At 43.4% G+C, this 26,539-nt stretch overlaps 2 protein-coding genes across 5 annotated transcripts; both read left to right on the forward strand.

The window, feature by feature from the left end:
- Positions 1-2,334: 2,334 nt before the first annotated feature.
- Positions 2,335-15,777, forward strand: b3gnt2a (UDP-GlcNAc:betaGal beta-1,3-N-acetylglucosaminyltransferase 2a). Of its 3 annotated transcripts, XM_076991814.1 has the most exons (3): positions 2,335-2,583; positions 12,050-12,132; positions 12,844-15,777. In XM_076991814.1, exons 2-3 carry the CDS (start codon positions 12,093-12,095, stop codon positions 14,094-14,096), a joined length of 1,293 nt encoding a protein of 430 aa, XP_076847929.1. In that variant the 5' UTR covers positions 2,335-2,583; positions 12,050-12,092; the 3' UTR covers positions 14,097-15,777. The 3 variants fall into 3 exon arrangements, with proteins under 3 accessions (XP_076847929.1, XP_076847930.1, XP_076847928.1); XM_076991815.1 differs by lacking the exon at positions 12,050-12,132 and having other exon boundaries at positions 2,336-2,583; XM_076991813.1 differs by lacking the exon at positions 2,335-2,583 and having other exon boundaries at positions 10,326-12,132.
- A 261-nt stretch (positions 15,778-16,038) lies between these two features.
- Positions 16,039-22,853, forward strand: LOC143493401 (uncharacterized). 2 transcript variants are annotated; one of them, XM_076991811.1, is made up of 10 exons: positions 16,039-16,554; positions 16,642-16,672; positions 17,177-17,599; positions 18,036-18,812; positions 19,026-19,085; positions 19,188-19,288; positions 19,565-19,623; positions 19,854-20,020; positions 20,167-20,304; positions 20,488-22,853. In XM_076991811.1, the coding sequence occupies exons 1-10, from the start codon at positions 16,486-16,488 to the stop codon at positions 20,853-20,855; spliced, it is 2,193 nt and encodes a 730-aa protein (XP_076847926.1). In that variant the 5' UTR covers positions 16,039-16,485; the 3' UTR covers positions 20,856-22,853. The 2 variants fall into 2 exon arrangements, with proteins under 2 accessions (XP_076847926.1, XP_076847927.1); XM_076991812.1 differs by having other exon boundaries at positions 16,044-16,554; positions 18,042-18,812.
- The last annotated feature ends 3,686 nt before the right edge of the window (positions 22,854-26,539 follow it).

Below are 26,539 nucleotides of genomic sequence, written 5' to 3' on the forward strand. Positions count from 1 at the left end.
TATTGTTAGGGTGTTGTTTGGGTTGTATTGTTAAGGTATTGTATTGTTGTATTGTGCTGTTTGGGTTGTATTGTATTGTTAGGGTGTTGTTTGAGTTGTATTGTTAAGGTATTGTATTGTTAGGGTGTTTGGGTTGTATTGTATTGTTAGAGTGCTGTTTGTGTTGTATTGTTAAGGTATTGTATTGTTAGGGTGTTGTTTGGGTTGTATTGTTAAGGTATTGTATTGTTAGGGTGTTGTTTGGGTTGTGTTGTATTGTTAGGGTGCTGTTTGGGTTGTGTTGTATTGTTAGGGTGCTGTTTGGGTTGTGTTGTATTGTCAGGGCTTTGTTTGGGTTGTATTGTTAAGGTATTGTATTGTCAGGGCTTTGTTTGGGTTGTATTGTTAAGGTATTGTATTGTTAGGGTGTTGTTTGGGTTGTATTGTTAAGGTATTGTATTGTTAGGGTGTTGTTTGGGTTGTATTGTTAAGGTATTGTATTGTTAGGGTGTTGTTTGGGTTGTATTGTTAAGGTATTGTATTGTTAGGGTGTTGTTTGGGTTGTGTTGTATTGTATTGTTAGGGTGCTGTATGGGTTGTGTTGTATTGTATTGTTAGGGTGCTGTTTGGGTTGTATTGTTGGAGTATTGTATTGTTAAGGTATTGTATTGTTAGGGTGCTGTTTGGGTTGTATTGTTAGGGTATTGTATTGTTAGGGTGCTGTTTGGGTTGTATTGTTAAGGTATTGTATTGTTAGGGTGTTTGGGTTGTATTGTTAGGGTATTGTATTGTTAGGGTGTTGTTTAAGGGGGTTTCCTGTAGTGTGGGCAGATGTGCCCCAGTGATCAACACTTGGCCTCGCTTGACAGACCTCGCAATGGCCCTGATAGAGCAGTGGACAGATCTGGCTTCATAAGTGGCCACTGGGACAAAGTTCAAGTGTCAAGATGGCTTCCACACTGGAGTACGTGCAGACTCTCAATCGGGGACCATACTTTGTTAAATGCTTCTGCCCACAGACAGGCAGCTGCTTCTGGGAAAAGGATCCAAGTGTCACCCATTAAACATTTAACATGGCTAAGTCACACCTGCTTTGCCACCTGAGGTTCTTTGACAGAAATCAGATCTTCCAGCCCCGCACCTAGATATCCTGTATTAACAGTGTGAGATGTGCACACTGCTGTGGAGCAGTGGAGCAGCGGATACACTCAGACACATCCCGACAAGCTTTTGCTTTATTGTTTTTGTTTTATTCGATTGGAATTATCACCTTAAAAAAAACTTCAGAAAATATCAATACATAACGGTAATACTGCTACGACTAATAATAATGCATTAGATATACGCACACGACACGCATACCTACATACATGCACACTCGTATATTAGTCGGGTAGTGCCTCTTATACCCTCACCTAAAATATAAAGCCACAATTCAAACTCAGCGCGTGTATCTAAACGCGTCACGGCCGAATGTTACCACGTGCCGGGCATGCCCAGCTTTGTCTTAAACTACGCCTCGGTTTTCTCATAGCGGTTCAAAGAGGCTGAGCTCAGATCGGTTTTGTCATTTTACCTCCTGGCTTTCAGCTGACCCAGAAACAGCACTCCCATCAAGCCCTCAAGATATGGTACCAGGCTCAAAAGGTACTTGAAGGGTAGAACTCTTTATCTATTGCACCACGGAGCAGTCGATGGCTATTAATAATGCACTGGTGTAATTGAGTCTATTGTGAGCGCCTCAAGAATCAGATGATGCCATGTGACAATACCCATTCTGTGGGCCATTCTATCTGTTGCTTCCCAATAGCCATGCTAGCGGACACGCCTTCTTCTCATCTGTACCCCGACATAAAGTATTGTATAAATTAATTTAAAATATGGCGGGTAAAACACCGCGTGCAGATCTGAAAGTCTGGAACACCAATTTAACAAGGAAAAGTGTGCTGCACATATATTTGGTGAACAATTTAGTTGGTTCCTTCCTGAGGATTACAAATACGCCTAAAACAAATGAGCGAGTCTTATTTAACAGTAATTTCCCTGGAGTTCAAACGTTCAGTACCAACTTGGTCTCATGCCAAGTTGAGATGACTCACCTTGACGCGATTTTACATTCAATCACGCAAGAAATCTTATAGCGAGTCCTACAGATCTGAACTAGAGACGTCATCGTTTAATAATCAAATGGCACAAAAGAGAAAATGGATATTCTTAATAACCACGCTGGCCATCGGACATTATCAGCGTCTGGGGCACATGGATCACCTGAGCCGAACTGACATGAAGTGATGAGATGGAGTACCACCTTCTCCCTAATACATGTACGCCCTCACAAATGGGCGGTCGTGTGAACGTGTGAAGTTTTAAGTTCTCCTTGATGGTTACAGAACGGCTGAAATACAGCCGCGACAGTCACCTCCAGTAAATCCTGTAGGCTACACTGTCACGTTGTAGTATGTTTTTATGTTACTAGTATGTTAGATAGTTGGGCGCCATTGTGTTTTTGACTGGTGTCTTCATTCGTTCTGACAAAAATTATTTGCCTGGAAAATGTTGCGGGTTTAAGGAGAACCGTTTGAAGAGCCCGATACCCTAAATAAGGTAAGAACTACAGAAAAAATCGGAAAAATCTTAGTGGACCTGATGTACCTAACGACGGGAGTACTTTCTGCTTTGTAAGACTTCAGCGCAGCACTTTATTGTAAATCAAATTGCCTCTGCATTGGATTCAAAGTATTATATTTAATTAGTCTAAGTCTTTAACTTATTTTAAACAGCTATAGTATTACAGAAAAGCAAAGTTCACTTGCCGTTTTCGCTGTTTTTAATTATATGGCGCCTAATTGGTTCCGCTTATCTGCAATCTGACTCAATCTGATACCGTGTAGCATCATATAGCCTAAGCATATTTCCTGTATGTTGGTGGTTTGTGACAGTAAAATAACACCACACACCAGCATTTTTAATACTGTACTTTCATTTCTCGTCGACCACGTCTAATTTGAGATAGACGTGCAGAAACAGGGATGATTAATGATTACCCAGAGGGAGTGCATTGTAGTTGGCAATGTTGGGAAGAATAAAAAACAAACAAACAAACACACACACACATAGGCTATATATGTGTGTGTTTGTGTGGGTGTGTGTGTGCACTCAATAGTATGTACACAAATGTACATTATTGTTGTGCGAACTGGTGTGCATATATATATATATATATATATATATATATATATATATATATATATATATATATATATATATATATAATATATATGTATATATATATATAAATAATAAATAAATATATAGAATAAATAAAAATACATAAAAATAAAAATACAGGTAGGCTACAGGTAGGCTGCAGAAAGAACAGGCAATATTTGACATGTTTGACGTTTACTTATTCTTTTTGTACGTTTTCGTACGACGTTTAGAGTGTTGCGTTAGGCCAGTAAAATTGACTGGATTACAAATGGCCTTTTTTACCACTTTGTCTCTGCGGACCACACTTCTCAAGGTCAGGTCTCATTTCTCAGGTCACGGTTGCCGTTGCTACTTTCTCTTCACTTAAGCGTATTCTATACTTCATTGTAGAAATGTCGTCCCGGTTCATATGCATTTCTGATATTTGGAGTGCACACCTTGTTATTTTAGTTTCACAATACATCATGTGTCAGTGTCTCTACGTAGTGATTAAAAGTTCAAGCGCATGGTGAATATAAAAAATTTTTCGGTCAGAAAAAAAAGTTGTAAGAGCTGCGAGCGTGCGCCGGAGCGCCCGTTTCAAAGCGTGAGTGATCTAGAATGACACAACCTAAAACACACAATAGACGAGCAGACAAGAGTCCTGGTTACGCTCGTCCGCGAAGGCTGCTGTGGGGAACCGACACAAACAATGACGCGCGTGTCTTTCTCTCCAATTGTTGTTTTTTTTACGTACCGGCAGAATATAGAAACTCGACCTTGATGAGGTACAGAGGGATGAGATCTAATTGGTGAAATATCGCGACAATGAGTTGTTCTTACCACAAAGAAACATAGGACCCTAAACAATTTGCTCAGATAGCACAGGCTACGTAACGGCTGTTAACGCACGCCTTCTTACCGTTCTAATATTTTAGATGTTCTTGAGAGAATGTTCTTCTAAACACGCGAATGCACCGAATTTAAGTTTGTTATTGCATAGTCTATGGTGTCATATAACCGTGTTCTGCTTTGTCTCTCCCTGAGAAGTCAGTCTAATTTCCATGAATTGAAATGTTGAAACGCCGGTCAGGTGCCGCGTGCCTTGGTCGCCACGACCACGAGTTTTCAAAGCACATGCATACGTTGTAGCAAGAACGCATACTTAGGAGTCACCACGTCGATTATTACGAATCTCACGCTTTGTATGCACACGTGGGTGTCTTTGTGAACACATAATTCCAGTATGCATTTAAAAGTTCGTTTGTGATGTCATAATAATGTGATTTAAGACTCCTACTTATTCCCTTTACCTTATTCGATTGTGACGACCTGACGTCAACATATGACCAACATATGTGGGCCCTGTCATCAGAAAGGTTGCTTAAGCCTGGAATTATGACTAAGAAAGGCTTTCATTGGGGATTTAAACTTCCAGAATTTCCAGAATCTTGTCCAACTAAGTGGAGATTCAGCTTGTGTGGTACTTTGTTTCATGCCACATATCCTGCCCTAGAGGCCCACAGTCCAAGCCTCGACACCAGCCACATCTGGTTTTTGTCTTCTGCAAGTACCAACAAGCCTTAGCCAGGTAACATAGAGCTCTGCATTTCCTTATAATTACCTGGTTCTTGTGCATTACAAAAAATCTGGACTGGCATATATATATATGCATGGACTGGATTGAAAAAACACTCACCAGAGCTCCTGGCACATCAGGAGGGTGTCAGTTGTTCTTTCGTGACATCAGTCAGCACTGTGCACTCGGTGTCTCTGGATTACTGACCTCAGGCACTGCATCTGTCAGGACTGGGTATCTCTGGGTTACTGACCGCGGGCACTACCCTCTCACACCTGCTCTTGCTTTCACAGTAATGAACGAAGACTGTAAATGCTTCCTGTATTTGTTCTCCCTTTGTGTGACAACCCTGTTGTCTAAAATCCGGTAGTTATTTTGGCTTTTGTTTCTGTTGAATTTGTCTGGGTTGGTATGTGGTGTTCTGGGTGTGTGTTCACACACTCTTCATAAACTGCAGATTTTTGGGCTGGTTCACTTCTTCACTTCACACACGTCATCCACTACTGTGAGTCTCTGGAACTTGATTCTGGGGGAACATGACGACAGGATGCAAATGTCTTCTTTTTTATCCAAAAACACGGTAATAAGATAAGAACTTGTGTTAGAAGAAAGCTTGTCCTGCACCACACAGGTTAGTGTCATCTGTCGTGTCCAACATTAATAAATAGACCTGCACACCCACCCATCGCATTTTCCTCAACAACGTCGGGATGAGTTCCGGCTTCACCAATGAGCTGAATAAGAGGGGCTAATTGCATAAATGAAGATACCAGTAAATCCCTTTCCCGAAGGACACAATAGCTGCACCGTATCTTGACTGAAGCGGGCTGATCTTTATCAGATATGAGGGCTGATGCACGTCTACGCTGCATCTCCACTTCCACCAGGCATTCACAGAATGTTTTTTGTTAATTATTATTGCAGCATTGACCTTTGTAATACCGAAATCACCACAGGTTACAAATAGCTTTTGTTGGCTTTATGCTTTTATTGACTGCTGTTAGCAACCTGGTCAGCTTCAGTTATTTCCTCAGTTCTAGTCAGATAACATAAGCTAATAGTTTTAACCATGTTAAATAGTTTACTCATTTAATTATACTGGGAGAAATAATACAAAATACAGTAATTTTATCCATGCAGTGTAAGTCTAATTTCTACAAGCAGTGCTGTGGATAGCTGTAGGTGATTAATAGTTGTATCAGATAAATGAGTCAGGTGAGGATCTGAAGATGGCCAGTGCTCAATCTTTGAAAAGGTGTTTACCGCTGTGAAAAGGTGTGTGTGCTGCTGTGGTGATGGCCTTTGTACTCTGGCATCGACAGATTGTGTGTAGATGTAGTGAGGAAGGGGAAGACAAACCGCAAAATGGGGGATAAATGTATGTGTGTGTGTGAGAGAGAGAGAGGTTGGGGATGAAAATTTTGCTGATCTGTAGTCAGTCATGCCCTCATGTTTCCGGCCCCTTCTGGACCTGAAAGGTGAGGCTCTAACTCTTTGCGGAATTCTGATCTCAAAGCTCGACCAGAGCCTTTCTGAGTCACTCGTGAGCGTCTCCTGCTGTCAAACACACCACATACTAGACCTACTACATCTCCTATACGCCCGGGTCACATTAAGTCAGCAACAGGTTTTCAATGGTGTTCATGAAGACATAACCTTTTTGAAGAGCTGCAAGTTGTATAACACCCATGATAAACGGCTCATTCAGGGGTTGCGTTAACAGTGACGAAGGCTGAGCTAATCTGTCAATGCTGTGAAAAGATGGTTTCCGCTGTGCTGATGGCCTTTGTACTCTGGGTCTGGCACCTCACCTCATCCCCTTGTGTGTGTGTGTGTGTGTGTGTGTGTATGTATATATATATATATATATATATATATATATATATATATATATATATATATATATATATATATATATATATATATATATATTACACACACACACACATATATATATATATAGGATGATTGTTATCTATCATCCTCCCAGACTACATGCAGACTTTCTTGAAGATTTTGAAGAAATGCTCTCAAGGATTTTAATTGATATTGATTATGTTTTAATTGCTGGGGATTTTAATATTCACATGGATATATCCACAAATCCAATCACTTCAGAATTCATGAGGATGCTTAACTCTTTTGATCTCATACAGCATGTATCAGGCCCAACTCATAAGCATGGCCACATTTTAGATTTGATCATTTCTAAAAGCATAGAGGTTAATAATACTGAAATTATTGATGTTGCAATCTCTGACCATTTTGGTGTATTTTTCAATATGTCATTATCTACTAGAACACTCAGTGAAAAGCGCACAATAACCAAGCGTTATCTCAGTGCTGGCAGTGCCGTGGCCTTCACAGACATGATACAGTCCCTCCCTCCTCTCCCAGAAAATGGGAATGAGCTAGTTGAAACATTCACACAGAGAGTTAAGAACTGTATTGATGCTGTGGCACCAAAGGTAACTAAAATTATCTCTGGTAAAATTAGGATGCCCTGGAGAAACACTCCTTCTATTGTAAAATTTAGGCAAGATTGTAGGCAGGCTGAGAGACGTTGGCAAAGGTCAAAATTGCAAGTACATTTTGATATTTATAAAACAACATTGCACAATTACAACAGTGAAGTGAAATCAGCAAGGAAAAACTATTTCTCTACCTTAATCAATTCATCAAATAATAACTCGGCTGTCCTGTTCAGAAGTATTGATCAGCTAGTAAACCCCACCTCCTGTGTCTTCCCTGAGACTGTTTCAGTTGAAAAATGTGATGAGTTTGCAATATTTTTTAGGGACAAGATTACTAGTATAAGGCAGAACATAGCAACAAGCACTAATAGACTATCAACCCTTATATCAGTTACTCAGCCTAACTTTAATATGTCTTATTTCCAAGAAGTTGACATGGTAACACTACTTGATGTGATTTCATCACTAAAATCCTCTACTTGTGAACTGGTTACCTACATGCTTTTTCAAGCAGGTTCTGAGCTCATTAGCAAATGAAGTTCTAACGATTGTTAATCAGTCTCTGCAATTGGGTGAATTCCCTAACTTTTTTAAAACAGCAATGGTTAAACCACTATTAAAGAACAGAAATCTTGATCCCACAATTCTCAATAATTATCAACCTATATCTAATCTTTCCTTTCTTAGCAAAATCATTCAAAAAGTTGTGTTAATCCAGTTGAATGATTATGTAAAAGTAAATCAAATAAATGACACTTTTCAATCTGGCTTCAGAGCTCTCCACAGCACTGAAACAGCCCTAGTTAAGGGTAGTAAATGACTTGAGATTGAATAAGGATGCAGGCAAACTCTCAGTCCTTTTTCTGCTGGATTTAAGCGCTGCTTTTGACACGGTTGATCATGAAATTCTTCTTGATCGACTACAGAGTTGGGTAGGCCTTAGTGGCTTAGTCTTAGACTGGTTTAGATCGTACCTAACTGGGCGTGATTACTATGTAGCATTAGCAGTGTTGCAAATAACGCCGTTAAAAATAACGGCGTTAGGTAACGTCGTCATTTTGTCAGTAACGGGATAATATAATTAGTTACTTTTCCTGTCGTTACAACGCTGTTGAAGTTACTGGTCATTAAAAGCGGTGCGTTACTATATATCGATATACTAATGCGAGCGGACCGCTGCCCAGGCTAGTGAGGAGTAACAGATCTCGATAGGTCACAGTTCTCGGCGTAACACGTGTTTAACTTAACAAGTCAGTAAGCGATTGGCTAAGGCAGCGTTATGATAGCCAATCAGAGCCAGTGTTTTTACACGCGCGCCGAAGCACGCGAGTGACACGACACAAACGGAGAAGAGGCCGAAATGGCGTCAGGTGCAAGGCGAAGAAAACTAGAACTTTCAAGGCGAAATAAACATTATTTAAGAAAATACTTGAACTTCCTGAATGTCTACCAGACTGGGTATTTGATTTATTTAATTAAGAATAGAGGTTTTATTGTTAAGTTTACTTCTGTTGTAAACAAACCAGTTGTCTCAGGTTGAGAGAATTTAATTTCATAGATGTAAATGCACTTTATATAGTGTAACTGTTTACTTTTGCTTTTTTTCTCCAAAGATTTGGGATTTTAAAGGATTTTATCCTGCACTGGTCTGTGGATGTGCAATAAATATCAAAAGTTAAACAATTTTCTGATCTACTCATTTCAACTGACTGTGAAAACTGCTTAAAAAAAAAAACTTAATTAATTGGCATATAACCTTTTTTTAACTGTAATACAAATAGTTACTTTCCCTGGTAATGAGTTACTTTTATCATAGAGTAATTCAGTTACTAACTCAGTTACTTTTTTGAACAAGTAGTGAGTAACTATAACTAATTACTTTTTTAAAGTAACGTTCCCAACACTGAGCATTAGGTACCTCTTCCTCCACACGTCAAAAAATAACTTGTGGCGTCCCCCAAGGATCAATTCTTGGGCCGTTACTATTCAACCTATATATGCTTCCGTTACCACATATCATTAATAAACATGGTATTAGTTATCATCAATATGCAGATGACACTCAACTTTACATTTCTCTAGAACCTAAGGCCCTAAAATCAATTTGCTCACTGTTTGACTGCATAGATGATATACAGACATGGATGTCTGACAATTTTCTGCAATTAAATAAACAGAAGACAGAGGTTCTTGTTCTTGGCAGTGATACACAAAGGAAGGATGTCCAGACCTATTTAAATCAAATGAATCTGAAAGCCAGACAATGTGTTAAGAACCTGGGCGTCACCTTTGATAATGAGCTCAGCTTCAAATCACACATCATGACTACATGCAAGACAGCTTATTTTCACCTTAGAAACATTGCTAAGGTCCAAGATATGCTCACTCCTGCTGACAGTGAAAAACTTGTCCATGCATTTATCACATCAAGGCTAGATTATTGTAACGCTGTTCTATCTGCTCTTCCAAAGAGCTCTATTTCGCACCTACAGCGAGTTCAGAACGCGGCTGCAAGGGTTCTGACCCGCAGGAGAAAGAGAGATCATATTACAACTGCACTCCACTCACTGCACTGGTTACCTGTCAGCTTTAAAATAGATTTTAAGGTTCTAGTCATGGTTTTTAAATGTCTTCATGGTCTTGCCCCTCTTTACCTCAGTAAAATGATGGTTAGATATGTTCCAGTCAGGTCTCTGAGGTCTTCAAACAGTAATCTACTGGTGATTCCTAGATGCCGATTAAAGATTGGCGAGGGTGCTTTTAGCCACTATGGCCCAAAGCTCTGGAATTCTCTTCCTGAAGAGCTCAGAGGCATTTCATCCCTGAATAGTTTCAAGAACAGTCTCAAAACTTTCCTGTTTAGATCTGCTTTTAGTTAAGAAACTCTAGTCTATTATTTTATAATTTGTCACTTTATTTAATTATTTCTTTTTATCTTTAATTTTAATATTTTATTTTTATCTTCTTATATTTACTTATCTTAATTAGTTTTACTTACTTTACTTTTTTATTATATTGTTTACTTTTTTACATTTTATGTTATTTTACTTTAATTTCTTCTAACATTTTCTTTTTGTCTTCTCCTTTTTATGTTTCTTTTATTTATACTGTAAAGCACTTTGAGTTGCATGTATGTATGAAAGGTGCTATACAAATAAAGATTATATATATATATATATTTATTTATATATACACACAGTCTAAATCACATTTATCAGCAAATGGGTGGTAGTTGTCACTTTTTGTGACACAGTCTCAAATATAAGGATAGGACATGTAGGATAGGATATATTATATATGATTAATCATTATCACTAGAAGCCGCTCATTTCCCATGATGCCCCATAACCCTTAATGCAGATGGTCTGAGATTAAGAGGTTAGCTGTGTTAACCCTCCACAACAGGGGCGATCACCCTGGGGTTGACAAAGCTCAACATGAGCCTGCTAGATAAAAACGTCAGATAGCCACACTCCTACTTACCAATAACAATATTGAAAACATAAAGAGTCACATAAAGAGTGAGTGGTGTTCCAGTGCACTGCTGATAACACTGCTGTTAATGTGAATATGTTGGTGCTGAGCAAAAGAAAATCATCATCTGTGTTACTTCCTGTATCTACTACACCACAGTGCTGTCAGCATTAATATTTAATCATATATTTTCTATGCTGCTAACATATCAGCTTATTAGAGACAAACTTCTGTTGGGTCTCAATTTGGGGGTGCTTGAATGCCCCTAAAAAGGGGCTAGACATGCCTTTTCATGCCTGGACTTACACACATTCAAAAAATTCTAATATTTTGTATGTGTCATTTATTCCAGAAGTCTGGTACTATATACATCGGGTGCTTCAGTACAGTACACTGAGGGATAGATATTTATTATCATATTATTATTTCCCAGTCACAGATAAAACAAGATCTAAATTGGCCCTTACGAAGTAAGGAATGTTGAAAGTGTGTAATGAGCACCCATTACTGAGAATGTTCCTCAGCAGACATACCGGTACAATGAGAAAATGCTGAAATGTACATGTTTACAAAGTTTTATTTAATATAAGTGAAATTAAGCAGTTGTGTAATGAACAGTGTTAGGTTCAGTTAAGAGTTAAAGAAGACAGAGGATCGTGTATCTAAAGCTTAATTAAGAAATGTGAGGCTGTGAGGTCTGTAGCTGAGCACTGATGGGTGTTCACGTGACCTCGGAGAGAGCTGATAAATAGATATGTTACTCAGTGACTGAAATGCTTTAGGTGGTACGTCTCTCCAGATGTTTTGAGAGTCTGCTGTTCTGGATGAGGACCTGTAATCGTTGTCATGAGATCATAATCAGGGGCATATGATTCAGTTCATGAGAGAGAGAGACAGACAGAGTGAGAGTGAGGGAGAAAGAGAGAGAGAGAGAGGGAGAGAGAGGCACATTAACAAGATGGGCGAGAGACTGTGTGTGTGCACGTTGTTTAAATAAAGAGTGAGAGTTAGGCAGCTGAGAGGATGAGAAACTATGAACAATATGAAACAAGTGTGAATAATACGAAAGGAAAAGAGGAGCAGAGACATCACTTGTGAAGAAGAGTCAACACTAGTGAAGAAGAGTCAACACTAGTGAAGAAGAGTCAAAGAGGAGTGCTCAGCATAAAGCCAAAGAGACAGGCGTTTGGCATCGACAGAGGCCGTTAAAGAGGTAGTGAGGAAGGGGAAGACAAAGAGGGAAATGGGGGATAAATGTATGTGAGGGAGTGAGAGAGACAGAGGTTGGGGATGAAAATCTTGCTGATATGCAGTCTGTCACACCCTCACGGTTCTGGCGCGGACCCAACCGCAGGTACCGGCCTTCTGGACCCGAAAGGCGACCCTCCGCCTCTGTCATGGAGCTCACCATCGACGCGCCCTTCTCCTGCCCCAGCTGTGAGTACGCGTCCAGGGGCCGGCTGTTTGAACAGCAGCCTTGTTTAAGCCTGCATTGTTTGTCCCTTGCTTTCAAAATGGCTGCTACCAGGCTGACTGCTTTGTGACTAACACACTGGAGATGCTGGTTTCTCATTACTGTCTTGTTTGACACACGTTTGGACAGTTGCTAACATCTTTTGGCAGACCATTTTAGGTTTATTTGCAATATCAGGAATGCCATTGCAACTAACAAACATGTCTAACATGAAATAAATGATCAATGTTCATTGGATTCTCTTATTTCTTTCATGTTTCTGTGCTTCTTCAAATTTTGCTTTCGAACCCTGCTTACCAATTCTTCTACATTGTTGTAGATTCTTCTTGACCCACCACAGAACTCAGACCATCCAGCATAGTCACATTAGAGAAACATCTCAGGACTAGAGGTTACATTTATACATTGAAGTCGGGAATGTCCAAAGCACCGTACAATCTAGTGCAGTTCCTGCTTTAACATGAGTTGGAACTTGCGACCCAAATGTGGCTAATTAGTTGATCAATTGAATCTGGTGTGTTCGAGAAAACGTTTGCAGTGCTCCCAAGCTACATTTGGATGTCCCTGCCCATGCTTCCCCACACAGGTGCATGCAGTACTCAATGGAGTCGCACATCTGAAGGTTTTTTTTTCCCATTGTGTATGTGTGTGTGTGTATGTGTTTATATATGTAGGTGGTGAGTGTATCCTCAGGATGCAGTCCAGCAGAAGAAAGATGAAGGTCTTGGGGCTGATGATGATGGTCAACTTCTTCATTTACTTCCTGGTGGAGATATCCCGGAGCTACGGCCAGGGCAGGTCGGATTCGACCCACTCCAACCTTCCAGGCAAGCATTTCTGGAGGAAGTCCAAACTCAGCGAGGCTTTTTGGAATCGGAAGCAGCAACATCTCGACCAGATCGAGAACCCACTTACGCTGCTCAGCAGCGACAGCGGGGACAGCACCAACATGTCTCATCTGGACCTCCCCCAGACCTCACACGGGCAGAACTACAACTCAACTGGGACAGTGGGACTTTGTAAGCCAGACCTTGAGATGACCACACAGATTAAAGACTACAATTCCCTGCCTCAGCGCTTCAAGGACTTCCTGCTGTACATGCGGTGCAGGTCGTACCCCATGCTAACGGACGCGCCTGGAACGTGTTCGGACCCGCCCTTCCTGCTGTTCGCCGTGAAGTCACTGGCACATCACTTCGACCGGCGGCAGGCCATCCGGCAGTCGTGGGGTCGATCTGGCATCCTCGACAACCACCGTGTGGCCACCGTCTTCCTCCTCGGGAACACGTCACCGGCCGACCACTTTCCGAACGTGTCGGCGATGGTCCGCCACGAGGCGATGCTGCATGGCGATCTGCTCCAGTGGGACTACCGTGACACCTTCTTCAACCTCACCCTGAAAGAGGTGCTCTTCCTCGAGTGGCTTGGTGACCGCTGCCACTCTGCCCGCTACGTCTTCAAGGGTGATGACGACGTCTTCGTTAACACCCACCATATCCTGCGCTACCTTGATAGCCTGTCGGGGACAAAGGCACGAGACCTCTTCGTTGGGGATGTAATCACCAATGCTGGGCCTCACAGAGACAAGAGGGTTAAGTACTACATTCCTGAGAGCGTGTTTGTGGGCCAATACCCACCCTACGCTGGCGGGGGAGGGTATCTCTACTCGGGGAATGTGGGACTTCGGCTGCGGAATGTGTCTCGTCATATTTCACTGTATCCCATCGATGACGTCTACACAGGCATGTGTCTGCAGAGACTTGGTCTGGTGCCAGAGAAACACAAGGGTTTCAGGACGTTTGACATTGAGGAGAGACACAGAGAGAATGCCTGTGTCTACCAAAGCTTGATGCTGGTGCATCCCAGGAATCCACAGGATGTGATAAAAATCTGGAGCTGGATCAATGACCCAAAACTGAACTGCTAGTAAGCAGCTGAACCAGATAATGAAGGGGAAAGACAATTAGAATACAGAATTAATATGTGAACTTACTGATGGGTACTTGAGGACCTGCTATTCTAGAGGACCAAAATATTTGTAATAGTTTTCTTCAGCTGAACTTCCAATGAGAAGCAGTTCTGGTTTGGTAATATTTTACCTTGAATCAGAAACGTTGGATTGACATCTTGTGGAAGAGTTCTACATTGCTATGGTCTAATTTTGCAGCAGGGATTGTGAATGAAACGTATGTGATTGTTCTTAATGGCTGGTGGATAATGCACTCGAGTGCATTTCTACATCAACTCTCAGAACAGGACACTCACACTTTCTAATGCAGGATTTTACACTGCAAACATAACATATTGCTCTTTATTTATTTTAGTTCAGTTTCTCAGGATGTTTACTGGCGTAAGATCACATTAGGTCTACATGAGGTGGGATCAACACTAATGTAAACCATACATTTCAGATGTCTGATTGTCAGAGACCTTAGGAGATTTAGGAGCTTTTTTCCCCAACCCTTTTTGATGTTGTTTGCTTCACAGAAACCCCCGGGTTCTTTTCTTTCTTTCTAATTTTCTCATTACCTCATGAGTGTTAAACACAGCTAGGATAGCGTCTGCTTTTCATGTCTGTGGAATGAGGTGATTGGATCTCTTAATAGTGGATGTGTAATATGTAGTCTCATGCCACTAATCAGAGCTTTTGATGGCAAAGGTTGTGGCAGCAGGCATGTGTTTGTGTGACAAATCTGGGTTATACTCTGTCAGGTTTACCCAGTTAAGGCCTTGGGATATTCAGGATTCCATTCTAGATGGTAATGAATGCTAATGATGGTACTAATTAAATGTGCAATGTTTAAGACCCTAAATGAAAGGGCACTCATCCAACAACAATTATCATAATCATTTGGCATTCCTGTGCATCTTGCAGTGCTGGTATGATAAGACACACATTAAACCTTGAAAATGAAATGGTTGAAATGATGTGTATTTCAAAGGACACAAAAACCACAAAAGTTACTCAATGCACTAAAAATGATGAAACGTGTTCCCTATTCAGAGGCATGTGTAGCCTACAGCACCAGGCACCATCTGCTTACATGTTAGGTGGAGCAATGTTAGGTGGAGCAAGTGATGATGTAACATGAGCTCATGAAGCTTAAGCCTCAGTTTTTAAAATCATATTTTATATGAATAATTGGGGACTGAATAAAATACTTATTCAGGATATGTGCGAGCACATCAAATGCATCCATTTCTTGCAGTAAATTGTCCGCAACAGCACTTTTGCAAACCTGTGGCAAAGCCCCTTTGCTAACCTGCTCCCTTTTGCTAAACAACAGGCATTTTTACTGAGGTTCCAAAGTGCTGAAGACTAGTATTTTAGTGCATAAGGGTTAAGGGACTTGTCTGTTTCTCAAAAGGCTAGAGCCTTCATGTTGTTTGTGGTATCGCATTATGATGTAAAGTTAATTTCTAACAGAGTTAGAAGTGCATTACACAATATTGCACATATAACTGTCATGAAATGCTTTATCAGCGGCGCGTGCAGACGTGAGTGCCCACGCGCACGCATGTGCTCGTGTCAGTCCTCTATGTTTTTAATAGAAATAGTGGATATTACATGTTTTCACACCAAAGGAATAAAGTCGTGTTGTAGACCACACGTGTTAAGTTATTGTTATTCTTGTTTGTTTATTTTTTTATTGATGAAACTTCCAAAAAGTATTTTAACGGTCGTCTTAATACAACGTGATGCTGGGTAAACATAAACGTTTCATATGCAGCCTATTGTCAAGATACTCGTCAGTGATACTAAAGTAGAAACAGTTCAAAAAGTAACTACTATTTTTTCTTCATTACTGGATTCACTACCGATTACATAAAAACCTGGCAAATAATAACATTTAACGTTCGTAAGAAAACCATTGAGTGTTGCACAGAATGTCGTATTTCAAATTATATACAAAAGTCAAATGGACACACGATCAACTCAAAAGAAACCAAAACTACTGTCGAAATAGTCCAAAGCTATATGAATCCAACAAAGTCGCGTTTGTGTCATGTGTAGGCCCAGTGACTGTGTGTGTGTGTGTGTGTATATATATATATATATACGGTCTCTGTGTAGGCCCAGTTGTGTAGGACGCGCGCGGAGCAGGTGCCGCGGGGTGGCGCGATGATTACCGCACGCGCGCTAAAGCCTCTCGCGCTCGCGGAAGATAGGCGGCGACTCCCGTAATTACCCTTACAGGTGATTTCAAATACAGGCGGCGTCTTGAGACACGGCGTTTCGCTGAAACAAGCTGGCAAGTTCTAAGATAGTTTTCTGACTTGCTTATTACTTTTCATAATTCGCCTGCAAATTTAAAATGCCACGACGTCTGTTGTGCAAACTCTGCATTCTGCTAGTAATCGTTCTTGTGACGGGTTCACAAACGGTAGGCCTCAAGTTCACGGTGTCATTAGTGTGATCGGGTGTGTTTAGTCGGTCAGATTACTCATGTGTAGATGTTCTTGTTTGCTAGGTGCAGGAAAATGACGCCTACATGTCTGCAGGTACTTTAAACAACTTTTCATCACCCTTGTCACTCACTATAATATTGATGTTGATAGGATAATCTGAACAGTTTTGACTATGTTCTTAATTTGAGGTTTTAGAAAGACAGTGGAGAGAGCTGAGCAGGGAATATAAATCAACAACGTAATGTACAAAACATAATGCATTTTTTCTGCACATTGAGTTTCTTGCAAAGAGTTTGCCTAATTTTGTAATTCTCGTGCTCGACAGTCACTAAGAGCGGTCAAATTTGTTGTGTATTTATCTCTGGACACCGAATTCAGTGTCCTACTTCTCGGGCAGGTAAAGCGCTTCATCCTGAGGGCTGTATTAGATCATGTGTGTGGTGTGTGTGCAGTGAGAACGTCATTCGTTTATTCTTGTGCAGATGGACAGGGAGGGCCTGTATATAAAATGGCTGAACTGCCAAGTGAATGATGTGTGTTGGAGTGGGAGGTATTTCTGACCTTCTCTGTTTACTACCGCGATATCCTGCTGAAAAGGTAACACGGCTCGTAACGGAAATGCGTTCTATGCTTTGCGGAGCTGCCATCAAGTTCTCCACGGCGACAGCGGAGAATTCTTCTCGCCCGACTACCTGTGCTCCAGCCCCGCCCTCTGGTGCAACTGGACTCTGCAGGTGCATCATGGGAAACGTATGCAGCTGTACCTGGAGGACCTGACGCCGACACAGACGTGTCACCTGAAGACGGACCAGATCCACCTGGACGAGTCTCCGGTGGCGGCCGGTGAGAGCCGTATCCTGGAGCGATGCTGGGGGAGAGCCAGGTACACGTCCGTCACCAACACGGTCCACGTGGTGCAGCTGATCGGGCCCAACCCCAACCCGCCTCACAGGGGATTTTACGGGCGCTTCTGGGCTTTTGGGCAGTCAGAATCATCTCCCGAAACCACCTCTGTTAGTCGTGAGTATATAGGCGTTTCAATGTATTGTAATATAAAGCAGTGATCACAATACAATCAATTACAAAGTCAGTCCTTGTGCAGATGGTTTTTGGTAGCACAAGCGCCTCTCTATACGCTTGGTCCAACCAGTCAGGGGTTTGAGAAGCAACTTTAGATTAGGTAGATTTAAAGATCACCAGTATCTGTCAGTAATAGCGACTTTACCTCCTGTTTTGTTAGGACACTGATGCAGCTTTGTGCATTACTTGTTATAAACTGCATATCATACTTTTAACAGGCTGGATTCTCATTAATCCTAAAAGTGAATGAAAGCCTTCCACATTAAGGGTCATTTTTATGTGCAGACTTGTGATTACTCAAAGACTAACAGTCATAGTTTAAAGTATGATCTTGGTTCAGAATTGTGGTCCAGTGAGTTACTGTCTCTTCTTTGAGACCCAGAGTCCAGTGTAACCGAGGTGTCACTGGAGGAGGAAAAAGAAGAAGAAGAAGAAGAAAAGGAAATTGAGGGAGTGATGCACGTTTCCAGCCACGAAAACTCTACCAGCACGCCACCACTGCCAGTGGAGAACGCAGAGGGACTTCTTGCTAACTCTGTGGACATGAGCCCTGATCTCGGTTCTTGGACCCAGCAGCTTGCTGCCACCACTACAGGACCGTGGGAGAAGAATTCTGGTGAGATTCGAAAAACAAGGGGAGGAGCTGAGCACCAAGATGGGACATCCCAAAGCAGTTCGCATCACGATGACTTTGCTTTTGTGGAACCAGTTTCTATGACAACTGGAGCACAAGGTGGAGCAATGGCTGATGAGGATAGACAGTTCTCCCCTGACTGGAAGCATAATGTGTCTCACACATCGGCTCCCACTTATACCACTCACCCCAGTACCATGTCCACATACAACACACCCCCCACTATGTCCTCAAGTGCCATGTACTCTCTAACCACTGGAGAGGTCAACCCGGTTTTTACAAACTCTTCTACGTCCACTGCCACATACAAATATGAGGTCACTCAGACCGCTGAGGAAACTTATCCAGCTGGATCCAAGATGGAGTCCGGGCCAGAGGGGGAGGAAGTCAGTGATGCACTTCCTCTGGAGATGCTGTTGGCTAACAGTGCTGGTACATTTCAAACTGGTTCTGAAGAGTCCAATAAAGAGACCAGGCCATCTTCATCCATGAAGCCCAAACCCTCCCACAGACTAATGGGTAATGTAGCTTTACTAGTAAATCCTCCACATTTAACAAATGTTTTAATCATTCTACATTTTAATGTTACAATGTAGACTGTGGTCAGACAATCATCTTTTTCACAAAGCACGATTTTAAGTTTGATTCAAATTGTGTGTTTAAATATTCGATCAACTTTAGAACACGACACGTTCAGTCACACCTGGGTTCAGTTCTTTCTTCATCACACAGGGAAAGCTCTTCAAACCCAAACCACCAGAAATGCACCTGAACATCCACACCTTCCTGGGGGTGAGTGGTCTTCTAGACCGTTATCACCTCCCCCTCATCGTCCTGTTTTGGATGCAGATGACTCCATGACCACATCCAGATCGGCCCCTTTTTCCCCCTCAGGTCTCTTGCTGGAGGTTGCCATGGAGATTGGTCTGGACCACGCCCATGCGGAGAGCTGGGATCAGATTAGGAACTCCTTCAGAGGCGCCGTGGAGACCATGGTCGTACTGAGGCGTCTGTCTTGGAATAATCCCATGTTGTTGCTATAGATACAGGCTTGTGTGTATTGGGCATTAGAGGAAAACGTGCTGGTCATGAATCGTCTCTCTCACGGTTCACATACTGGTGGTTGTTGGGATCCAGTTCCCTTTTGGGGAGCCTGATGTGCTTGATGCAAAGGGATGTTCACTTAAAAACAATGTGGATTGATATCAATCTGTTTCAAAGAAAAGACGAGTGGTCTCTGAACTTTATCTTTTTGCTTTTTCTGTGTTCAGATCCAAAAAGAATTGGAAAATTCAAACCCGAGCAGTGTTTCATTAAAAAGATCTAAAAAGTATGTATGTGCACTCAAATAATTGGTTAGGCTGTAGATGGACTGAGTTATTGCATGAATGAGAGGCTGATATTTGAATGGGTATTGTTCAGATGTAGGAGTGTTCATTATGAGTCTGATTTGCTTGTAGTAATGTAATGTATGTGCTGGTTTGGGTTTTGGGGGTGTGGTCTTTGTACTGATTCAGTTGACTTCAGCTTGGCCCGTGTTTGGTGTTATGTTGGTTTCAGGTTGAGCGTGGGGGCCCTGTTCATTGTGTGGGTGCAGCTGGGGCAAAGTGAGGAGGTGAACCGCACACTTGGGGTTCTCCGCTCCACTCTGCAGGGGCTGAGGGGGCGGAGCCTCGGCCCTCGAAGCACGAAGAGTCGTGGCATCATCGTCTCGGTCTCTGTAGAAGGTGCACACGGCCCACATGGTCTAACGGCCCACACACACCTTCACACACTCTGCATACAGTACACTCTGCTGATGTCTCTCACTCCTCAGACCACTCCTCAGTATCACTCCTGTACAGTTTACAACTTCACCTCTATGTGTACACAGACATCGATGAATGCGAAACTCAGCTGGTCGTCTGTGATGTCCATGCCGATTGCGTGAACGAGTTTGGCTCCTACTCCTGTCACTGTCACCATGGTTACAGCCCAGGGCTGGGTGGAGCAGTGTGTGTTGAAGCTGCAGGTAAGATGAGCTGAGCCATCTTCTCTGAACTAAGAGTGAGGATTCATACTGGGTCTGAACGGTTGTCCTTTAACTAGGCAAAATAGTCCAGGTTCTGTTATTTGTAAGGCATTTACATTGGTCAGGCATAAACAAACCATCTGGAGCTTCTAAATGTCTCTCTCTCTCTTTCTCTCTCTACAGAGTGCGCCAGGACTTCATTTCCCATGATCCTTTATATAATCTGCTTCCTGCTTTCCTTCCTGGTTGCACTGCTGCTGGTGGTCCTCGGTGTGCTGTACCACCGCTACCACCGGGGGGCGTTCCTCCCTCGCTGCCAACATGGCAGCATCTGCAGTGATGTTGTAGCGGCCAACGACGTCAACAACAACAGTCGTTTGAGAAATGCTAAGAAACGTAGCGTGGACCCCTCTTCCAGACCGCCCCCTCCCCCACCACCCGTTAGACTATCCAGAGGCGCGTGCCCCGCTCCAGACCTTCCCCTGCTGAAATTCAACACTTTGGCGCCCTCTGAAGATTTTGAGGGTAAACTGCAGAGTGAGAGACTCTAGATTTGACCTGTGGCTCCGCCTCTTCCTCGTCTGTGGGCGTGGCTGTCATTGAACTGCACTGAAATTTGAGGCAGATCCACTTGTTACTTTGAGTTACTATATACTACTTTTTGGGGGACCTGTATTGTGGTTGTTGTAGTTTTGACATTAAATTGCCATTTCTTTATTGTTTGTAAATATTTATCTTTACTTATTTTTGTTTATACTTTTATTTAAATTTGAGTCACATACGTTTTGTCACATTGTATAATGTTGTATAATGCTGTATTGTATTTGTCTTGCCTCCAAGAATTGACTGCATCAAAAGAGGAGTTGTGTGTGTTAATTGGCTGGGTGGGTGTGGTCATGCACACCTTGGGAATAGGTTGTTCGTACGTTTAGCAGCGGTGCTGTGCACTCCTGATCCTGCTCTGGTCACTGCATTGCTCTGTTCTAATGTTTGGATCAGGGCAACACTACACTGTGCCTGTCCATGCTGATGAGGTGAACTCGGCCACTAGGTGGTGCAAAAGAGTTGTGTGTAAAATGCTCGGGACCTGTGTGTGTGTGTGTGGAAGCAGGCCAAGTTGGGTTCAGCTCTGCTGAGGTTGTGCATGTGCATCACTTTAAATATATATTCTTTCAAAAGTTTGTCACGTTTTCATGGTGTCCGCAGACTCTCGCGTGCCCCCTGAGGCCAGTCTTAAGCGGTCAGTGGGCTGGGCTGTGTGAGACTGGTGCATTAATCTCTCATAACAAAAATCGAACAAGATGCTGCAGCCAGTGATCATGACTACGTGCAGGCGTTTGTGTTTGAATACGCACAGAATCTGAACCCGAGTTCAGCTTCTGATGACCCGAGTTGCACAGCATCAAGGGTACGTTGAGAAGGGGTGGAGGGCTCTGATTGGTGGTCCTAAATCTTTGTGGTGTAGCAGTTCTTATGCACTTACCTTCACCACTGATCCAGTTCAGCTCTTCACCACCAAGGCTTCCGTGAGCTGCTTTGGCTGTGTTGATGGGTAAGATTGTAAACTCCAGAGGCGAACCCCGAAAGCCCGTCGGGCGCCGGCCCTCGCCGGTGGCAGCCTGCTACATCTTGCACCAGGGTGATGTGCTGCAGTCACATGACCTGTTTGACCTCTGATTCTAGGACACAATGGTCCTTCACCTTCTGTCCATTTACAGTTCACCTCTTGTTTCAGGTGTACAGGTATACCTATTGAAGTACAATACCACTCGCCACCCGGCCCCGAAGTGTCTCTGAAATGTGTTGGAGTGTTTTCTGTCGTCTACGTCTGGTGTTTGGGTGGCTTGTCGTTCTTCCTGTCTTGCAGATGCATTTCAGATTTCCTTAATCCTCCTTTTTGAGTGATTCCGAAGTACAACTTATTCAAATTATGTGGAGTTTTGCTTCTTTTCAACTCCACAGTATTTTGTGTTGATGTCCAAGTTTTGTGTGTGTGTGTGTGTGTGTGTGTGTGTGTGTGTGTGAGATGGGTTGAGCCTCCGTCACTCCTCCAGATGTTCTCTCAGCATCCGTCTCCCTCACACACACACACTGGGCGTCCCGCTGCATGTGTGTGCGCCTGCATGCGTGTGTTCTCAGCCTTTGTAGTTCTCCACGCTCGTCACGTCTCCGCACGGTTCCTGGCAAGGACGGCCGCTCGTGGTGGCCATGACCCGGGGCAGGGGGTGTGCCGGCCTCCGCACCCCGCTCAGGGCGCTCTGCCAGCAGGCTGTGCAGGCCAAGAGGGCCTCCTCCCTGCTCCTGCTGTTGCACCCACACCTGTGGAGCTCACCTGTGGAGCTCACCTGTGGAGGTAGGGTGTAGGAGCAGCCTGTAATCTCACTTTCCTCTCCTGCCCATCTCCCTTCTGTTTTCAGCAGGTCTCTCTCTCACACACACACAGCTGAGGATGAGACCAATACGTATGCAGCCCAAGATATGGAACTTGGATGGAAAAGGATGAGTGTGTGTACCAGTACCCTAATATAGATATATTTATGCAGGTGTATTGAAATTATGTAATGTGGAGTGAAACCTTTTTGGATGATTAAATTGCCTATAATCTTATTACTTCTGTATCCAGTTGTTATTGTAATGGCCGTGTTATGTTGTGTGGGTGTGTATGTGTGTGAGAGATAATCTAGATGTGATTTCCTTGTGTCTAGCTCCTTCAGCGCACGCACTCATTTATATAAATCTTTCCATATACAGACACACATACTTGAACTTTGACATTTGGAGCAGATGTGGTTCAATTAGGGACATATGTCTGTCTTAATCTCCACACAGTGTTCCCCAAGGCTACACAGCAATGCCTCCCTCCCCTTCACCTCTCACATGCGCACACGTGTGTGTGTGTGTGTGTGTGTGTGTGTGTGTGTGTGTGTGTGTGTGTGTGTGTGTGTGTGTGAGAGAGAGAGAGAGAGAGAGAGAAATGCAGTGTATTTTATGGGGCTTCTCTCTGCTGTCTGTGTGTATGTTTGCAGGGAAGAGGAGTTACTTCTTTACTGGGTTCAGTGTGAATGAGGACAGTAATCTCTTGTTTTATGTTCTCGGAGCTTCTTCACAAACTCAGCAGAATCTGTCTCAAGAACAGGAAGTTCAAACCGCAAGTCCAAATACCAAACGAATGCACAAATGGAACGCCATCCGTTTATACTGTGCTCCTGCTGCAGGGTCAACACTAATTGCTTTAAATCAAGTCAGAGTTTTACGTTAAAAATGTTCTGTTGGTTAAAGATGTCCAACACACACTCACAAATGTTCCTCACACACTCCAGCAAAAGCATCTGGGGAGAACACTGGACGATCATGTGATTTTCACCTTTTTCTTAAACACACACACACACACACACACACACAAAAATATGCGCATGCGTACACACACACTGGCTGTCTCTAAGGTAGGAAAGATTTCTACCCTCCAACCACATCCCACAAAGAAAGCATCTGTTACCCCTTCTACCCCACCACCCTCCTCTCAAACGCCCCCACCTTCTGCTGAACCTGTTGTTGCCCCCTTCCCAAATCCCCCCCACCCACACTTAATCCTTTCTGACTTTATTCATGGTAAGGTCATCTCACATTCTCTCCACAGAGAGGGTGAGGGGGGGATGGGGGGACATAAGGCAACGGAAAGAAAGAAAAAGAAAGAGAAGTTGAACGATTGTGAGAGAGAGTCTGAAGAACAGGCGCTCGTAGTTTTGACCTGTGAATTCGTCCTGCGTCTCCTACCACTGCAGTGACTGCACCTGAGGGTTAATAAAGTTCTTACACTGTTACTACTGTCTGATGACACTGCCTCTGTGTTGGGCAGTCACGGTGCGTTCAAATAAAAAGCTTTATTTGAACACTTAAAATAGGCAGTCGAGGCTGTCTGGTCTGCCGGGGCCATCAACACACTGTAGGCTTTTTGGCTGGAGGACTAATCTGATGAAATATTAGAAGGATAATCTCCGAGGGGCATTTGAACCCCCCCCCCCCCCCCCCCCCCCCGGGCTTTCAATTTTCTCTCTTTTGTTGAGTATGAAAAGTAGCTTCAGTATTCCTGTGTTTGTGTTCTTTTGTCCAAGTGTAGCTGTGTGTTATGCGGTTTGCTACTTATTCACCGTAATATAGCAGTGTACTATTCTTTACTACGCTTTGAGGAGCATCACACTACTGTGACTTGTTTCTTGATTATCTCTGTAATCATTTGGGGATGATCTCTGTGGTCATTTCTGGTTGGTCCCTGGATTAAACCGGATTAGAATGTCTAAAGACTGAAAGTTCTACATTATGACATAACAATCCTATTTAGCCATTTCTAAGTGGCTAGTTACCAGAGCCAATGAGAGGGAACGGCGTTGATGCTGACCTCCCTTAACAGCTCGGCTAGCAGTGACATTATACTATAGGATCTTCATAAGCATTACTAAAAAGTCTTGACAGGGTTAAAAGTGCTCTATATTTTAAGCATGTAAAAGTAGTATTCAGATACTGCTTCAGTGCCTCACTAGACTCTCAGCCTGGTAAGCGTTCAGTGTATTTCGCCTCTACTGACTCCACCTGCATGGTGAAAGTTTGCTGCTGTAGATCTAAACCTTCAACATACCACATCAAATTGTTGTTGCAGGTGATGTTCAACTCGGCACAGGCTGAGGTGCTTTCTGGTTCTGGGTGCTCGGCGTTCTGATTGGTTCATATGACTGTGATTGACGGGGCCTCCACCCTATCTGGTGCCTGGCTGAAGCTAAAGTAAGAGTTCAAGAAAACATACCAGGAAACTTGAGAGGTGAATAAGTGTTTGGAAGAGAGCACTGTGCACTCTCTGTGACAGCAGGGCAGAAAGTTCTCTCACTGCTGCAGGATCACGTGAATGTAGCTTGCTTCACACTTAGATAGGAAGATTCCATCAGATTCCAAACCAAGAAATGGTGGAATGAGTCTGCTTCACGTACATCCAACTGTTTGATGAGCTCTTAACAGCGTGTACAAGACTATGTCTGTGCACGAGTATGTGTGTGTGTGTGTGTGTCGGCGTGCTTGCATAACGCATTAAGTGCCTCGAGAACTTGGCGATTCCCTGGCTGTTGGGTATTAGCCGTGTTGACAAAGCCGTGTGTAATCTGCTGCGCAGGTGGGATTACAGTGCGGTCGCTCTATGGAGCGCAAGCCGGCGACAAAATGGCGGAAAAGGAGGGAAACAAATTGTGGCGTAATCTCCTGATAGAAAGCCCCGCGGTCGTGTGGGAGTCCCCGGAAGAATCCATTTTTTTGTCCTCCTCCCCCCCTTCAGGGACCTCTGGCAATCCCATAATCCCATGTGTTTGATGTCTGAGAGCTAATGGCACTGATGAGGGTTGTGGAAAGGGGGCTTTGTGTGGCCGCGTGGTCAGTGGGCTATCGGGGGTTTGAATGACACGGCAAGAAGGCAGAGAGACGGGTAACTTTAGCTTAATCTAGGCTTAGCCATGCTACACACACACACACACACACACACACACACACAGGTGTGCCCCCCCAGCTTAGTGGGAGAAGTCAAACCCAGACCTCTCCCTCAAACCCACCCAAAAGATCAATATGCGTCCCGAGGCCTAGGATCACTGTGTGTGTGTGCGTGTGTGCGTGTGTGTATGTGTGTGTGTGTGTTTGCAGGCACACACGTGTGCAGGAGAGGGTGAGTGAGAGTCCTTCATTAAGCCCCTCCATCCCAAAGGGGGTTTGTTTTTCCACTCCTCGCCCCTCCGCTGCGCTAGCCGTTAGCACGTTTTAATTAGCCCTCCTCGTATGCTGCGTGCGGGGGGGGGCGAACAGAGCCAGGCCTTGTGAATGAGCCCAGCGCCTCCCGCTTTCATGTGGGAACGACGGGAACATCCAGGATGAGTCCAGGAGACCCTCCGTGGCCCTCCGTGGCCCTCCGTGGCCCTCCGTGGTCCTCCGTGGCCCTCCAGGCTCAGTCACATCAGCCCCCACGACACAACAGCAAAATGGGCTTCCTGCCTGCTGTAATTAAACTCCTCACATGACTGGAGGAGTGATGGGGCTCATGCTGGACTGCTGGACTGCAGGACCAGACCTCCACCCTGAAGGAAAACCTGTGGTAAAAGGAACACGCAATGGGAAATGAGTGTGCAGGACAGCCTAACAGAAACGTAGCGTAAAAATGAGAACGATGCAAATCAAAAACAACAAAGAAAGAAGAAGAATGCATTAT

Source organism: Brachyhypopomus gauderio, unplaced genomic scaffold (assembly GCF_052324685.1).
Source record: "Brachyhypopomus gauderio isolate BG-103 unplaced genomic scaffold, BGAUD_0.2 sc86, whole genome shotgun sequence".
In the NCBI taxonomy this organism is placed as follows: Eukaryota; Metazoa; Chordata; class Actinopteri; order Gymnotiformes; family Hypopomidae; genus Brachyhypopomus; species Brachyhypopomus gauderio.

Bases quoted from the DNA above. Each gene is read 5' to 3' on its own strand.
- b3gnt2a (XM_076991813.1), top strand. From the start codon at position 12,003: ATGCAGTCTGTCACACCCTCACGGTTCTGGCGCGGACCCAACCGCAGG. The intron at 12,133-12,843 runs GTGAGTACGCGT...TTATATATGTAG, and splicing joins GCCCTTCTCCTGCCCCAGCT to GTGGTGAGTGTATCCTCAGG.
- LOC143493401 (XM_076991811.1), top strand. From the start codon at position 16,486: ATGCCACGACGTCTGTTGTGCAAACTCTGCATTCTGCTAGTAATCGTT. The intron at 19,289-19,564 runs GTCGTACTGAGG...TTCTGTGTTCAG, and splicing joins GAGGCGCCGTGGAGACCATG to ATCCAAAAAGAATTGGAAAA. The intron at 20,021-20,166 runs GTGCACACGGCC...ATGTGTACACAG, and splicing joins CGTCTCGGTCTCTGTAGAAG to ACATCGATGAATGCGAAACT.